At 44.2% G+C, this 18,496-nt stretch overlaps 2 protein-coding genes across 2 annotated transcripts; both read left to right on the top strand.

Moving 5' to 3' along the window:
- Positions 1-1,007: 1,007 nt before the first annotated feature.
- On the top strand, positions 1,008-4,336 carry LOC138615046 (protein L-Myc-1b-like). The gene is made up of 3 exons (XM_069688680.1): positions 1,008-1,361; positions 1,821-2,440; positions 3,121-4,336. Exons 2-3 carry the CDS (start codon positions 1,897-1,899, stop codon positions 3,711-3,713), a joined length of 1,137 nt encoding a protein of 378 aa, XP_069544781.1. The 5' UTR covers positions 1,008-1,361; positions 1,821-1,896; the 3' UTR covers positions 3,714-4,336.
- A 9,068-nt stretch (positions 4,337-13,404) lies between these two features.
- Positions 13,405-15,641, top strand: LOC138615045 (cytosolic 5'-nucleotidase 1A-like; the record flags this gene model as incomplete). Its single annotated transcript, XM_069688678.1, has 3 exons — positions 13,405-14,142; positions 14,899-15,066; positions 15,307-15,641. Coding segments are annotated over exons 1-3 (623 nt in total), but the record flags the coding sequence as incomplete, so codon positions are not given.
- Positions 15,642-18,496: the final 2,855 nt, after the last annotated feature.

Below are 18,496 nucleotides of genomic sequence, written 5' to 3'. Positions count from 1 at the left end.
GTAAATGCACCAATACTACAATGTAGAAACTACTCAATGAGTCCTGCATATACAACTGTATATGTTGGTAAAAGTACTAAATCTGCCTCAGTTATTACAAGTATGCAGATAAATATCATAACATTATACATCATTAGGGCTGCAGTTACCCACTGTGTTAATAAATATATTGCTCAGTTCAATACAATAATTGTCTTAATATTTGCTCAATGAAATTTCAAAAACCAGTAAAATACTGCTCACAGCTTTCTAAAGCCTGGTGATGTCTTGAAATATCTTGTTTTGTCCAGTCAGCAACATTCAGTTTACTGACATAAGAGGTTAGGACAAAGAAAAACAGCAAACCCTCAGTTTCATGCCGAGTTTCACTACTTTGTGTTTAGTCTCAAATAAATTATACTGTTATAATGAAATACTGGCTGAGTGTAATGTGAGGTTTATCATGCTGGGGTGCAGTGGTGCAAGATGGATCCTTTAAGTAAATGCACCAATACTACAATGTAGAAACTACTCAATGAATCCTGCATATACAACTGTATATGTTGGAAAAGTACTAAATCTGCCTCAATTATTACAAGTATGCAGATAAATATCATAATATTATAAATTATTAGGGCTGCAGTTACCCATTGTGTTAATAAATATATTGCTATCCAATACAATAATTGTCTTCATATTTGCTTAATGAAATATTAAAAAAAAAAAAACAACAACAGTAAAATACTGGTCACAGCTTTCTAAAGCCTGGTGATGTCTTGAAATATCTTGTTTTGTCCAGTCAGCAACATTCAGTTTACTGACATAAGAGGTTAGGACAAAGAAAAACAGCAAACCCTCAGTTGGAAAGCTGCAAATCGAGGCAAAATGGTTTACTTATTATATACATTTTTTTTCCCCCAGACCCTAATCTACTATAAATCCTGAGAGCAGCAATATGGGTAATAAAATAAGTGTCAGTTATTGTGCGTTTGTAGCCGGGGCGGGGCCGTGCGCCTCCCCCCGCCCTGGTGCAAATGAAGGACCTTACCCGGATCTGCCGCTGCAGATATTTCGCTCCGCCCTGCACTCTACGGCTTTATAACAGGATATCTCACTGGCGCGAAAAACGCACTGTGTGGCTTTATATTACACGTTGTGGGGCGGATCTGGTGACTGTTGTCGGAGCCCCGGCGTTTTTTGGGGATCTTTTTTTTTGAGACTCAACTGAAACAAAAGTACGGACTGCGTCTCATCGTTGCATTCGGTAACATCTCGGACATCTCGGACACTTCTACCCATTTATCTCCGTGAGCAGCGGACTATTGGATCTTTGGCTGCCTAGGGGTTTTTCAATGCCCTGAATTTCGCAGTGGGAATTTGCGGTGAGTAGTTTTATTCTAGTGTGTGCCGGTGAAAGTTCCCAATTCCGTCCTTTAGGTTTCACCCTCCGTGGCTGTGAAGCACTTTTATTCTTTCAAAGACCGCGCTATGGAACAAAGCGCTGCTGCGCACAGTTCAGGAAACACATCCTGGTGCATTACTTTTACGCAGTTATCTGGTGTCTTCTCCTTTTCCATCCACAACCTGCTGTGACTTCTAGTTTACGCCTCGCCTATATATAACTCGATTATGTAATAGCCCCGTGTGCCCGAACAGCCTGAGTCCATCACTGCAAAGAGACCATCCGCAAGATGCAATACATTATTAATGTGGTCCCATTTGTGGAAAGTAGGCTGTTCGGGGAATGTGATGTCCTATTCTAGTATCCCATTAGATGGATACCTGATACTTCTGATGGGAACTATTTGCTAATCTCTGATATTTCCTCTGTGCTCGTGCAGGACGTTCTTCAGAGGCCACTGGGGTCATTCGAGCATTTCTGGGAATAAACTCTAAAGGATTTTATTAGCTGGAAACATGGACTACAGCTGTTACGAGCACTATTTTTTCGATGGTTTCGACACTGAGGAGGATTTTTACAAGTCCACCGCACCAAGCGAGGACATATGGAAAAAGTTCGAGCTGGTGCCCACCCCTCCCATGTCTCCCACCCGGACTCTGAGCGGTGCCTCTCTGTACCTCTCGCCTGGAGAAAAGCTCAGCTGGCTGACCAAAGTGCTGGGTCAGGACGACGACTACGAGAGTCAGTTCATCCCAGACACGAAGAATCTGTTCGGTAACCTCAGTTCTCACATCATCAAGGACTGCATGTGGAGTGGTTTCTCTGCCAGCAAGCAGCTGGAGAAGGTCAACGCGAGAGTGTCAGCTGCGGTGCAGACCTGTGTGCAGTCGGTGGCCCAGATCTCCGTGAGACCGAGCAAAGCGCAGTGCGTCTCGCCAGGTGGCCAGCACGCCACCGCGGCGACAGATTGCGTCGACCCGGCTGCCGTCTTCACCCTCCCCGCAAGCAGCTGCAGGAAGCCGGCGTCGTCTGGCTCCGAGTCTCGCTCCGAGTCCTCTGGTAAGGAAGCAGCCATGCTCTAAATTGCCCCACCCTGCCCTGCCTCAGAATTCTATTGCCCACTAACAATGCGTAATTTGGAAAACTGGGCTGCTGTTGCATAACTGCGGTCTGTGTTGCAGTGGGTTTATCAAGTGCAAAAGAGTCAAGTCACCTTAGAGCTGGATTTCTACTCCTGCTTTATCAATGCAACACATGCTTTCCCTGAATATCCATGCATTCTTTTAAAACCCGCGCCCCCATATCACTTTTACTAGAAGCCCCCTCCCCATTTCTTTATCTTCCCAAGCTCTGCATTACAATCACAGTGCGGTAGAGGGGAGGGGAGGGGAGGGGAGGGGAGGGGTGACCCAGGCCAGATGATTTATCACTACACACACACACACGTTGACAGACCGTGAGAGTCAGTCTTTCACGTGTCCCAAAACTAGGGAATGCCCCCTGCCAGCAGGTCTCATTTAAATTGAAGATGAATGCTCAGTGACAAAAGCCTCAATTCCTGCAAAGAACTGAGATTTGCTTGCTTGGTGAAGGAATGCACTTCCTCATTGCTAGTTTAGTGAAATTTTGATCCAGTTTGACTCTTTTGTAGGAGCTTTTAAATGATGTTGTAAAAGATGTGTCTTACATGTGAACCTTTTCTATGTGTATTGATGAAATATTTTCTTGTCGAACGACAGATGATGAAGAGGAAATAGATGTAGTCACTGTGGAGAGCAAGCAGAACCAGGAGCGACTGGTGAACGTCCGAAAACCGATCACCATCAGGATCCGTGCAGACCAATGCCCCAAGAAGTTTCACATGTTGGTCCACCGGCAGCAGCACAACTATGCTGCCCGCGCCCCAGACAGTGAGCCTGAAGAGGATGATGATGATGAAGACGAAGAAGAAGAGTATGAAAAAGAGCCTCAGAGCAAGCGTACCTGCAAAACATCCTGCCAGCAGTCAGGTTCTTCGCCTCATGCCTCCCAGCCGGCATCCCCCTCAGAGACTCCACAAAGTTCAGACACAGAGGACATCGACCGCAGACGGAACCACAACTTCCTGGAGAGGAAGAGGAGGAACGACCTTCGATCTCGCTTCCTCGCGCTGCGGGATCAGATCCCCGGCCTGGAGTCGGCCAAGACGCCGAAGGTGGCCATCCTGACCCAGGCGACGGAGTACCTCACGGAGCTGCACACCAAGGAGAGGCGGCAGCTGCAGGAGAAGAAACGCCTCCGATCCAAACAACAGCAGCTTCTCCGCAGATTAGCTGAACTCAAGCGCTCTTGAGAATCCAAACAAGTGTGCTTCCCTAAAAATCTGCCTCATTCAGTCACAAACGTTCGAGTTACCTGTCACTTTTGAAAAGCTGTTGTTTTTTCAGATCAAAATGCCTCATGTAAATAGCTTTTGAGTTTTGTTTTTTAATCCATTCACATGGCTTTGGGCTTCCTGTGACCTGACTGCTGACCTGTGAACCGGTTTTGGGGAGGAACAGTGTGCTTTTTTTCTTTTTTGTTCTGAACAGGGAGTTCAAACATGATTTTTATAGCTATGACCAAGATATTTCCTGGTATGCTGTGATGTGAAATTGCGTGTTAATAGTTTACCAGTGTACATAAGTGTGAATGAGTCAGCTCCTGGTTTGTTTGGTTTTGTATTGCTGATTTTTTGATGCACATATTGTTCTGTAGATAATATCCTGAAGACAAAACCAAGAATTGTCAGAGCTTCGATCCTCTGTATGGGATGCCACCAGGCACACGAAGCTTCTATTTTGTTAAGAAAATAGGGAAAAAAATGGAAAAGTTGCACTGCTGTACTTTATATTCACACGTCACTTTGTGATTTCAATGCTTCTCTTGATTTTTAAAGCATGCTAACGTCAACAGCATCATTAAATTTTGATACCATATTTGCATACAAACTTGATGTCTTTAGTTGTTTTTTTTCAAACATTACACCTTGTTATGCAGTGCACTGCCCTGAGTTATTGTATTCATCACACAACATTTTGACCTTGCTATCAAATTGGATTTGGCAACCTTACTTAACTTACTTACTCAACTTAAAGTCACACCAAAGTGGAACCTTAATTGAAATGTTTTGCGGTGGAAGTGACGGATGATACAGCTTTACTGCGCCTCGGGTTGGATCCACCACATGCTGATGTGGGACTACCTCTCCACAAACACCCCCTGCCATCGTCCCCGAATCAGCTGTAAATGAGGTCTGATCATAAATTTAAAAAAAAAAAAAAAACCTGCATGATCGCCCCTCTGTTGCTCTGCAGCGTCTCATCTTTCATATACATGTAATTTATACATTTCTTGTGCACCAGCTGCTGTTCTAGAGAAGGTTAGACTGAGCTCGTCCTTGAGACTTGTCCTTGAAGAGAGTGTGTGATACCATTGTGGATCCTCCCCTCTGCAGTGGCTGCTGCATGCTGGGCACCTGATGTGCTCTGAATTAGGTCACACTCACACACAAATACAACTGGTATCTTTAGAACATTCCCCATGGCTTTGGAGACCGGTTTGTGTGAACGGCTATTTGGATCCAGTGCAGCTTTCTTGTACAGGTATGCCGTGAGAGAGCAGCACTGCTCCACACTAGTGGCTGGAAATTGAAAAAGTGAAAGTCTCAATTATTTGTCTGGTATTTGTTGTGATGTGCTTTTTACTGCCACATTGTTAGATGCACTTGCTTTGTGGTCCATGTAATTGGTGGGTGTTGTGACAGTTAGACCCCTTATATTCAGATGGTGTCCCCGTGACAGCTATTTTTGTACTGAAAGTAGAGGAACATCCTTTACTAAAGGGAGGGTTTTTTTTTTAATGTTTTTTTTAGACTGCTTTATTTTTTTTCATATTTCTGATTAACAAAAGGTTTAGATTTAAGGGTATAAAAAAGATTATTCCTCACAGGATTAAAAAAAGGACAAAATTTTATTGGACTGAAGAAAGGCAGTGCATTATTTCTGATCAGTGGGCAGCATGAGTCCAAATTTGAGCAGGACAACATGTTTCTATTTACTCTCTTTGTGGAATTTTTTCTTTATAAAACTGACCCAAATGCCAAATATCAGGAAGCTTTTTGCATATGAGTTTCTGCGTGATGCTGCTGCCCTGCTGGTGACCTCAGCAACGTGTCTTTGCAAGCCTGAATGCCTGTTTGAGCTCCAGTCATTTGTTTAATAAACTCAAAGCAGCCATTTGGTTTAAGTACAACCTGACAGACGAGTCAGGCACACCCTGAACTCCAACCGTCTCCCACCTCGCTACGTAAAAATGTCCCTCTGAGGGATTAATAAAGTATACCTGTCTGTCTGTCTGTCTTTGTTATGGTTGGGCCCGTTTGGAGCACTATTTTCTGCCACAGTTGAATATACGTCTTGTTACTTAATCAACATTTGGTCTCAGGAGGCTCAGTTGAAGGAGTTAAATGATCCCATCGACTCACAATAGATGGAAGAAACTCTGCAACAATACTGACTTTGTAGTTCTCATATTTCGTTGGTCAACTGAAAACGAGCCAACCGACATATCAGGTAATACAGAGATGAAGAGCAGTCAGGGTGAAAAGACTCCTTAGATTGTGATCAGCTGCTGTGGTTGAGCTGCTTGTACTCAACATTGCATCAGGAAGTGAGCGCAAAAATCAGATCACTTTTTGGACTCAAGTTGTCTGATGTGTTTCCTGCCATCTTACAACCACAAAATTAATTTGAAAACATGCAACAAAGGAGTAGGAAAATTAATTATTAACTTAATGCCGTACCCGAGGTGCAAAGGCTGTCTCCCAAGAGTTGGTGGGGCATTTCATTTTCACCTCGTACAGCAACATGCAAAGTATTCAGTCCATTGTTGTGGATGCAAATTAAAATATTATTAGTCTTTGGGGAAAGATCAAATCTAGATGTTGGTGCTATGTTAAGAAATAAAATATAAAATAAATGTAAAAAAAAAAAAAAGAAGCTTGTCTTCTGTTCATCTGAGTTGATGAGATGAACTGTCAAATGCCACACTGTACTGGTTCAACTTTTTAAATTAAACGGGAGAAAACCCCAAAATTAGAATATGGTCATGACATCAGTTGTCTTTAAACACTTGGTGATTCTTAAAACGGGTTTTCCTGAAGGAAACAATGAGGTAAGAGGATCTCTTTGTCCTGTAGGATGCTCCACTCTTGACTGTTAACTTGCCAGACCAGATTTTCAGCTCTCCAGCTCATTCAGCAGCCACAGAGAGTTCCAGTCCTGCCGGTTGATCACTTTCACACACATGTTCATGCTGTAGCTTTCTCCTTTTGAGCAGTCATGTTTTATTCTCTCATCAGTGGGCTGCACTTATCTTTCTGCAACAAAACGAAGCCCTGTAGTCCACAGCTGGAACCTGATATCTGTCCCCTGAACTGTTAGAGAGAGATCTGTGCATTTCCAGGGCAGAAGGCAGCGTGTGAGCTTCACTGGCGGTGTGTTGTGTACGATCAAGGTGGGAGAATTGATGATTCGGTTGGGTGGAGAACAGCCTCTCTGATTTATGAACACGCAGTTGTCTTCCGTAAAAAGCAATCTCACTGATATTTACTGCTCTTTTTGAGTCTAGACACCTCTTCGATGTGAAACGAAGGGATGTGCAATGACACCTAATGGCCAACTTTCTGTTCGATGCAGAATTGCAGTGCAGTGCTCCGTGGGAAAATCCCTTGATTAATCATTACAAAATGTGTAACGGAGCAGATCAGAGGTGTGCAGCTGGTGGAGATGAGAGAGGAGTTCCCTGCAGGACTGAAAACAACAAGTACATCACGGTTTATACCGGTTCTAACCACAGAGCTGCTGGTAAACAAAATGACTTCATCCTGAATATGAACGTGTGACCAAAGTATGAGGATGTTTGTTCTGCATGTGCATGTAGTGGTTACATCACCTCCGAACTAATGTCTCAACCTGTTAAATTGGCAGATAAACACAAAAGCAGTTGAGTACATCTTATCTTTGGTAAAGTTCCCTGACAAGCAACACAACCAACCAGTCACACTCGCTGCTCCGGCATTTCTTACCAATAAAACACCTTCTGCACTGTTTCTTACTACAAGAGGTTTTTAACTGACAAACTCCCACAGTGCATCTGCGTTCCTGGAAAGTGAGAGGGTCAACTTTCGCAACTCTTAACATCCCCTAGCTGTCACTGTGATCAGTCTCCTACCTCTGCACTTTAAAAGAGGAAAAAAAACAAACACACAGGCACATTGAGCAATACTTCCAGCATGTAAACTGTGTTCTGACTGACCTGGTTTGTATGGCGTGTAGACATTGCATGTTTACACAGTGGAGCAGAGGAGGAAACGGACCCAAAACACACTGAACTGGTTTGTAATTCTAAGAGCATGTAGGGCTACCTGCTTATCTCTGACCTACATGTGAGCGAATATGGGGCATATAAAATAGGCAGAAGATGAACAGGCTTATCTTAGGATAACCTTATGATCTCCAGTGTGAGAATTGAATAATCTGCCATTAGGGTTTGTTTTGTTTTTTGTTTGTTTTTTTCTCCAAGTTGTGCAGAGATTTCAGGGCCGTTACATGCTCAGAAGGAATTGTAGTCAGCTGGAGAGAGAAGTGGACTCACTCATCCCTTTCTTACTCAACACACACCCTTCCCCTTATTCTATTTTTAAGTGGCTTGACCGTAAAGAAAAGATGTGGAAAACACAAGCGGGAAAGGATGCACATCTGCCTTGTGAGGGCCGACAAACCACACATGCAGCGCGCGCACAAAAAAGCTTGCAGAGAACTTTCCCTGGTCGCGGTCCTCAATCTTTCTGCCTACTGACCCACATTCCAGTCTGGTTGTGTCACTGGGATGTTGAGTTCCAGTGACATAACCAGACAGCTACTGTACATCTGATCCTACGAGGCCGGGAACCGGCTGGAAAACCACATGAATCTGCTGGCATGCAAGTAAATCACCTGCATTTACATTTACTCTGCTTTCTTGTCTTTCCAAGTCTTGTTTCCCTGTAAGTCTGTCTCTGTTTACACCCCCTCTTCTCTGTCTGCCGGCTGCTGCCCTCCCCTCAGGTACTTATCTCCACCATTTGCTGATCTAGGTCAGTCTTCTGAGCTCAGTTTCTCTCCCCCTCTGTGTTGCTCACCCTCCCCACCCTAAGGCCAGTGTTACATAACAGTGATGATTCAGTTTTGGAACAAACTGTATATGTTCCTCTGGCTGGATACATCTGGCTTCAGCTGACTGGTGTCAAACCAGAGTTTCTCTTTAAACCTCACTCCAACAAAAGGCTCTGCCTCCAAACCAAATAAACACACAAGACATCACAAATTCCTCATGCTTATGTTATGACTTTTTTCTTTTTTTTTTACATTCTTTCCACAAGCATCTTAATTAGCCTCCCGAGCAGACAGACATATTCTCAGTTGTAGGTTAGTAGTATCTAAGTTAAATTTGGGAGGGTAATAATCTAATTATAAACTAATCCTAATCCCGTTAGTGTAAACACCGCTACCATCTGGGTCCAGACACACAACAGCTCTGATTATAATGAACCCATCAAAAGGTCTTCGAACCATCACATGATGTGGGATCTCATTGGACAACGCTAAACCCTCTGACGTGGGCTAATGACAGAGTCAGCTGAGGATGAAATGTCCAACTGTTAATGAGTCACTGTTAATGCACAACCATCACTGCACATCATCTGATGTTGATAAATCAGGCAATTGCAACAGGAGACTTGGGAAAAGCCATAGACTGTAAATTGTAAATAGTTTCTATAGTGTCTTTGGCCCCTGGAGAGGGAGCTTTAGCCACAGTGATGCAACCATGATGCCGGTTAATGGATTCTCTGGAGTGAAGTACTCCCATATTCAACTCCTAATAATTACGTTTCGAAGCACACTATTGTCTTATTTTGGTGGTGAGCGTATTCAGGACACATCATTTACGTTAGAATATATAATTCATTATCCGGTTTGTGGTTCTGTGTATTTACAACTGATCAAATTACCATAATGTGAGAGGTTCCTTTGCAGCTACAAACTCAGAAATATCAGCTGAATGTGTAGTTCCCCGAGCGCTTTAGCACCTATCAGCCAATTGTTTTGGTTTTGCAGCCTGAACATTTACCTTTTTGGTTTCCTCTCACTTGACGTCACGTGTCGCATCCAAAAACATCATTCAGCTATTTGAATCGATGTTGTATACCAACCACCAAATGAAATATTCAAGGTATGCGATTTCATTTTTCTGACACCAACATGTGATGCTTACATGCACTCACATTCCTACCACCAGTAAGTGTCTGATTTGACACCTTCCCAGGGTGCTTTCCAATACAATCAACTTCTCCTTCATCTAGAAACACAATTTAGAAAGAAAAAGAAACGCTGTTATGCTTTTAAAGTTAAGTGAAGCAATCGACTCTGAGGTGCCATAAGGTGATGCTGAGTATCTAAGATCTCAGAAATATGTAGAAACCGGTTGCCATTGCTGAGCAGCAGCAGTTTAACACACAGCCGCTGCTAACGGCCTGCTTTTGTCAGCCAGCAGATGTTCCATTGTTCGGCTCGGTGGTGTAAAGTTACTTCAGTTGAAGTTGGGACACTTGCTGCATCTTTTGAATTTCACCCCATTGAGTGCCATCACCGCCGACCCCCCTTCCCCAAGCTACTCAGTGAGGGGCTTCACCCATCCCCCCTCCCCCCATCCCCTTTAACCCCCCAACAGACCAGAACACAACTATAACCCCCTGTAGATCTCTACTACTCTTTTGTCTCTCCTCTCAGTCAGGCCTTCTCTAATCAGCACACCCCCCACCCATTTATTGACCATTTACTGTGGTGCCAGCCTCTATATGCAGAGTGTATTTGCATCTGTATACATCTAAATGCTTAAATGCAGATCAACACATTGTGTGGTGAGATTGGGTGTTATCAGATGGTGAATGTATAGATGCCTGTTTGTCCTGCCTGGTTACAATTCCTTCTTTTCAGCCCAGCATCTGAATGTGGCCACTGTTGTGATCAGGGCCTTGTGGAGCTTATATAATAATCACTGCCCTGTTTTCCTCTTCCCCTCTATAGGCTTGTGTTTGTGAAACACTGAGAGAGGCAGCGTAATAAGACCTAGGAAACACAAGCTGCACAGACTTCCTGTTTTTGTGTTGAACTCATCAGAGGCAGGAAGTGAAAGGAACTGCTGCTCTGCTTCTTTTCTGCTCTTTGATGGGTGAATTTTGCCAGACTGAAAGACAGTTCCCTGTCAGATGACTCCCACTTACTTATGCTACAGATCCAGGAGGGTGTGGCGACTCTGGAGCGCTGCGCTTCTGAAAGCTAATAACAACAAATCCAATTATGTCACTCGAGTGCAGTGTGGGCGCCGTTAATGGTCTCTGATGCCACCTCGAACGACCTTCACCTGGGTCCTTTACCTTGGTGGAGGGGGGAAGATTGCCAGCCCTTATCTCAGCAAAAAAAAAAAAAAAAAAGGGATGTAAGGCTTCTACTTGTGTGATAACAGCACGTGAGTGTGTTACTGGGAGACGAGGAAAGACTCAAACCAAGTCGAGCCCCAGTAAGAACAAAGAATCTGGTGGTGGCCAACATGCCTCAGTGGCTGCTTTGAAGGACTGATTAAGGTTATAATAGTCATCTGCCTTGTCTCAAGCCCTCAGGCTGTGTTGGGGGGGAGGAGGGGGGGGGGCTTGATGAAGGGGAGGGGGGGAGGGGGGTAGTCCAGGCTGTTACCCTCTTTGTTCTGGCCCGCTCCACTCATGCCTTCTTTTGTCTCCACCCACAGACAACCACTGAGAGAGCATTATCTCTTCTCGCGCCAAAACACAGGGAGGGGGCTGTGTTGCTGTTTGTGGCCGCTTTCTTTCTCCCTGTTCCTGTACATCTTGTATCTGACAGGTTTCCAGGACAACCTCAGGTGGAATAGGTGTGCAAGTGCTCCTGGAGTCAGTCCTGTTCCCTCTGCTCTCCTATATTTCTGTGTTTGTGTCTCTCTAACATTTCCCGCCACTCCAGGGTGCTCAGCGAGGGGAGGGAAGGGGAGGGAAGGGGAGTGGTGTCACAGCCGGTATGAAGAAAGGCTGGTTGCTCTGAGCCTCGCGCCAAATGCCGGCGTTATTCAAATCAGCTCAGTGGGTGCGGCCCAACTGTCTCCAGGTCCTGTTAACCCCCTCAGAGAACACAAAGACAGACACAAATGTGTGCAGAGCTCTCGGCCTCTCCTCTCCAGCGGCACATCACTGATGCTCCACACATGCAGCAGGATGCAAAGCCGCCTCCAAACTACTCACATAAGAAACACATTAAAATCATTTTAGCCATGTGTAACTTTTTGGCTCTTTTTCAGACACAATACTAAACATAATGTGAAGCTTTATGCTGTCACATTTTAGTAGCCTTTAGTAGTCTTTCCTGAGTCTTATTTATTTTCCATAAACTTATATTATGTTTTAATCTACCAAAAGCCACCGTTTTAGGATAAACAGGAATATTGTAGCTGCAACTCCAAAGTTTAAGTGGTAGCAAATATTAATTGTACAGTTTTCAGATCAACTTCCTTTCTCACACTTTCAGAGTTTGTCTTTCATATCCTCTTTGTCTACAAGGCATCAAGGTATAAAAACTGAAGTATTCAAAGCACACAGAAGGCTGATAGTCTCGAGACTCTGCTGCACTCCAGTGGCTGTAAGCAGCAAATGCAAAAAAAATAACTGCTGTCGCTTTCAACACCATCATACTGCTGAAGGGCACTGAAGGATGGAGGTCTCCGATTTGCTCCTCACACAGACTATTTTAAGATGGATTTATTTAGAAATATAACTTCTGCCTGAAGATGTGGGTTCAATAATCAGTTCAAATCGATCTTATGAGGGGTTTTTTTAACCGAGAAAAGCACTTGAGTTTATTTTACTGAACTTTAAAAAATACAATTATATGTCAAAACCTGCCATCCCAGCAAAGCATATCACGTTGAATCAACAGTTACAATCAGGTCACATCTTCTCAGTTTGAGGAATTAGTTGTTCATTTTTACATGAATCCACTAAGTATATGTTTGATGTTTGAGAAATGGGTTTGATGTATATATTTAACACACAGAATGAATACCGAAGGGAGCTGATTGATTATGAGCACCTTGAGGTCAAGGTTTCAGACACTCGATCGATAAAAGCTCTTGGCATCGGGTCTCCGGGGAGCCTGGAGGAGGGAGTGTGTAAAACCTCTTTAAAATGTAGCAAGTAAATAATAATCTATAATAGTCAATAGTCAGAATTTTCTACCTTTGTATTTGCTGACAAGTGTATAAAAAAAATAATGTCCCTATTGGTTGCAGTTGTGTTCATGATGTGCTTGTTCTGGGGTGCCTCTATTATCCTTTTGTTCCTTGAGTCCCTGCATGGATGTCTGCTCAGTGTCATATTTCCAGAAACCATCAGAAGCTGGTAAAAAAAAAAAGAAGCATTGAATTATTATTAATAATGCATTTATGCTCCGCAAAGCCGAACATGCTCTTTGATCTTTGTTCCCTGCATCACCTGCCTGTTTCCCCGACTGATGCCATTTTTGGACGGCTATATATTCGATCTGGTGCCTCCACGCAGCCAATCAAATTTGGATGTGGGAGCGTGACTCCCTGGTCGTTGCCAAGCAACTGGAACTGCTGCTTCAATCCACAGAAACATCCTGCAGTAGCGTACCTAGGAAAGAAAAAGAAATGATCAGTAGATGCACCCCGGGGAAGCAAATGACCCAGGATGGACTCCATTTCCCACACTGCTGAGCAGGAGGACGAAATGACGAGATCAAATACATCTAAACTGCTTTTTGCAGTATTATCTAACAAATATGATCCTAACCCTTTGTGTAATTTAAATTTGATCTATTACTGTAGAGAATGACTAAATGTCTTTTCATTTTAGATTTTAGACCTCTCTCTCTCTCTCTTAGAGGAACTGAGGCATGAACACATTTCAAGCATCACGACACAGCGACGCTTTGACACACCGACATGTTCTGTCCAATAGGGTGCAACAGCCGGTTGTCACATTAAATAACTTGCTGTGATATCGGCTCCAGGGAATCACACTCGGAAAGGGTTAAAGAAAAGAAAAGAAAAGGGGGAGGATGCAAAATGGCTTGAAGTCAGCAGTGTGAGAGAGAGAGAGGACGAACCACAGAGGAGCTGAACGAGGAACATAAAACGCAGGACGCTAGAGATAACAGGAAATGCTCACAGCTTGAATTTCTGAATCTCTCTCCATCCTTCTTCTATTCAGCAACATCTCCCTCCCGCTCTCAAGCTTTCAGCTAAATGCCTCTGCAGCTGCAGTCGGATCGATCTCATTTCTTGTGTGCGCCAGGACTGAATTCAAATTAGGAATGTTCAAGAGTGAGTAAGGACTTTGTTGGGAAGTCCTGCCAAAGAGGGGGAGAGGGGGAGAGAGGGAGAGAGGGAGAGAGGGGGGGAGGGGGAGAGGGAGAGAGGGAGCGTGGGGCGAGAGAAGGGAGGCATCAGGGCACACACTGCGACTCGGTGTGGTCCTGGAAGAAGGTGGTGGTACGATGAGTCTGAGCAGCGGTCAGACTCTGACCGTCGGTGGACAGGACTTGACCAAGGACGGCGGCGGCCGAGCCCCCTGGGAAGATGTGAAGCCCTCCACCCCCACCAGGAAACCCAAAACTGTGAGTATCTCCACGGCCTCCCTCACGCAGCGTCCATGTTTCCACGTCTTTATAAGGTGTCAACATCAAAGAGGATCCTGACTGCGCATATTACAGGTGATCAAACTAAATATTTAGCATCATCTCTTCCAGAGCTGCATAATCTCACTCTTACTTACTGGTCAAGTCACTCTTGGCTCGAGACACACGATGAATGACAAACGATAGAAAACAAACACACCGAGCTCTCAACTTCATCAGAATCCCCCCCAGCAGCAGAATCAGCGTCCAGTGAGCGCTGCATCATTCAAAGACTTTAGTTGAGCAAAAGTAAAATGACATCAAGTTGAGTGAAATGGAATAATAAGCTTTGTAAAACTTGATTGTGTCTGCTGGAAACTGAGCCTTATAAAGAATTGCTAAATGTGTCACAATAATCAGTCAAAGTGCGATCGAACAGATTACAGTCTCAGCTTACAAAGAGTTAACAGCCGTTGTGGTGAAGTGTTTCATATCACTCCTGTCTGTCACACTGTTATATATCAGGCAGAGGCAATAAAGCCTTTATTAAATAACTCCGGTCTTCCAGGAACGGTCGGAGTCAGCAAATTTTCTCAATATTTCCGTCTTCTGCTCGGTATGTGAATAACACGCCGTGTCCACAGTCAGAAAAGTTACAACTCTGAAGCTGATTGGATAAAAAAAACAAAAAAAAACAACAACAACTCCAGCTCACCTCTTTCATAAAGAAAACGTTTTGAACCGGTCATCCTCCAGCCGAAGCCGCAGGACGCCATCACCATCGCCGTGTCGGCCCGAGTCCTCTTCAACATGGAGAAGGAGCAGCAGATCTACGAGCAGCGAGGCGTGGAGGAGTACGTGAAGTACCAGGTGGAGCACGAAACAGAGCCGTTCAGGCCCGGACCCGCTTTCTCCTTCGTCAAGGTCAGAAACACTGAGGAGAAACAAGCACATGCACACTAGGTCAGAGGTCTTCAACAGGGGGTCCGCGACCCCTAGTGGGTCCGCGGAGGTACTGCAGGGGGTCCGCGAAGTTTTTGGTTGATTAGACAATTTTTCAAATCCCCCCCCCACACACACACACACACACAAATTTAAATGTCTTTAAATACACATTAACACGAATCCAACATGTTGAAGCGAATGGATAAATGGTGTTCCCAGGCTCTGGAGGCCGTGAACGCTCAGCTGAGGGAGCTTTACACCGACAGCGAGGAGCTGTTCGACGTCGTGCTCATGACCAACAACCACGCCTACGTCGGCCTGAGGCTCATCAACACCATCAATCATCACCGTGAGTGTCTCACGCCAAGAACAACACGTCTCACGCCAAGAACAACACGTCTCACGTCAGTAACAACACGTCTCACGCCAATAACAACACGTCTCACGCCAATAACAACACGTCTCACGCCAATAACAACACGTCTCACGCCAATAACAACACGTCTCACGCCAATAACAACACGTCTCACGCCAATAACAACACGTCTCACACCAGTAACACGTCTCACACCAATACAAGAATAACACGTCTCACACCAATAACAACACGTCTCACACCAATAACAACACGTCTCACACCAATACAAGAATAACACGTCTCACACCAATAACAACACGTCTCACACCAATAACAACACGTCTCACACCAATAACAACACATCTCACACCAGTAACAACACGTCTCACACCAATACAAGAATAACACGTCTCACACCAATAACAACACGTCTCACACCAATAACAACACGTCTCACACCAGTAACAACACGTCTCACACCAATACAAGAATAACACGTCTCACACCAATAACACGTCTCACACCAATAACAACACATCTCACACCAATAACATGTCTTACACCAATAACAACACGTCTCACACCAATAACAACACTTCTCACGCCAATAACAACACGTCTCACGCCAATAACACGTCTCACACCAATAACAACACGTCTCACACCAATAACAACACGTCTCACACCAATAACACGTCTCACGCCAATAACACGTCTCACGCCAATAACAACACGTCTCACACCAATAACAACACGTCTCACACCAATAACAACACACCAATAACAACACGTCTCACACCAATAACAACACGTCTCACACCAATAACACGTCTCACACCAATAACAACACGTCTCACGCCAATAACAACACGTCTCACACCAATAACACGTCTCACACCAATAACAACACGTCTCACACCAATAACAACACGTCTCACGCCAATAACAACACGTCTCACACCAGTAACAACACGTCTCACACCAATAACAAGACATAACAATACTCACACACAATAACAACGTCTCACACCAATAACAACACGTCTCACACCAATAACACACGTCTCACACCAATAACAACACTTCTCACACCAATAACACACGTCTCACACCAATAACAACACGTCTCACACCAATACAAGAATAACACGTCTCACACCAATAACACGTCTCACACCAATAACAACACATCTCACACCAATACACAATAACACGTCTCACACCAATAACAACACGTCTCACACCAATAACAACACGTCTCACACCAATAACAACACGTCTCACACCAATAACACATCTCACACCAGTAACAACACGTCTCACACCAATACAAGAATAACACGTCTCACACCAATAACACGTCTCACACCAATAACAACACGTCTCACACCAATAACAACATGTCTCACACCAATAACATGTCTCACACCAATAACAACACGTCTCACGCCAATAACAACACTTCTCACGCCAATAACAACACGTCTCACATAACAACAATAACACGTCTCACACCAATAACAACACGTCTCACACCAATAACAACACGTCTCACACCACAACCAATAACACGTCTCACGCCAATAACAACACGTCTCACGCCAATAACAACACGCTCACACCAGTAACAACACGTCTCAACCAATAACGTCTCACACCAATAACAACACGTCTCACACCAATAACAACACGTCTCACACCAATAACAACACGTCTCACACCAATAACAACATGTCTCACACCAATAACAACACGTCTCACACCAATAACAACACTTCTCACACCAATAACAACAATAACACGTCTCACACCAATAACAACACGTCTCACACCAATAACAACACGTCTCACACCAATAACAACACGTCTCACACCAATAACACAAGTCTCACACCAATAACAACACGTCTCACACCAATAACAACATGTCTCACACCAATAACAACACGTCTCACACCAATAACAACACGTCTCACGCCAATAACAACACGTCTCATGCCAATAACAACACGTCTCACACCAATAACAACACGTCTCACACCATGTCTCACACCAATAACATGTCTCACACCAATAACATGTCTCACACCAATAACAACACTTCTCACGCCAATAACAACACGTCTCACGCCAATAACAACACGTCTCACACCAATAACAACACGTCTCACGCCAATAACAACGTGTCTCACACCAATAACAACACGTCTCACGCCAATAACAACACTTCTCACGCCAACAACACGTCTCACGCCAATAACAACATGTCTCACACCAATAACACGTCTCACGCCAATAACAACACGTCTCACGCCAATAACAACATGTCTCACACCAATAACAACACGTCTCACACCAATACAAGAATAACACGTCTCACACCAATAACAACATGTCTCACACCAATAACAACACGTCTCACACCAATAACAACATGTCTCACACCAATAACAACACGTCTCACACCAATAACAACACTTCTCACGCCAATAACAACATGTCTCACACCAATAACAACACGTCTCACACCAATACAAGAATAACACGTCTCACACCAATAACAACATGTCTCACACCAATAACAACACGTCTCACACCAATAACAACACTTCTCACGCCAATAACAACACGTCTCACGCCAATAACAACACGTCTCACCAATAACAACACGTCTCACACCAATAACAACACGTCTCATACCAATAACACGTCTCACACCAATAACAACACCAATCACACCAATAACAACACATCTCACACCAATAACAACACGTCTTACACCAATAACAACACGTCTCACACCAATAACAACACGTCTCACGCCAATAACAACACGTCTCACACAACACGTCTCACACCAATAACAACACGTCTCACACCAATAACAACACGTCTCACACCAATAACACGTCTCACACCAATAACAACACGTCTCACACCAATAACAACACGTCTCACACCAATAACAACACGTCTCACACCAATAACAACACGTCTCACACCAATAACAACACGTCTCACGCCAATAACAACACGTCTCACACCAATAAC

The sequence above is a fragment of the Brachyistius frenatus genome, unplaced genomic scaffold (genome assembly GCF_029030835.1).
Source record: "Brachyistius frenatus isolate BFR_SWC_R1_liver_20210118 unplaced genomic scaffold, ASM2903083v1 Contig_671, whole genome shotgun sequence".
In the NCBI taxonomy this organism is placed as follows: Eukaryota; Metazoa; Chordata; class Actinopteri; family Embiotocidae; genus Brachyistius; species Brachyistius frenatus.
Note: the sequence above shows the minus strand (reverse complement) of the source record. Positions and strands in the feature narration are given on the sequence as shown.

Excerpts from the sequence above, each read along its gene's own strand:
- LOC138615046 (XM_069688680.1), top strand. The coding sequence starts at position 1,897 with ATGGACTACAGCTGTTACGAGCACTATTTTTTCGATGGTTTCGACACT. Across the intron at positions 2,441-3,120 it reads GTCTCGCTCCGAGTCCTCTG|ATGATGAAGAGGAAATAGAT; the intron begins GTAAGGAAGCAG and ends GTCGAACGACAG.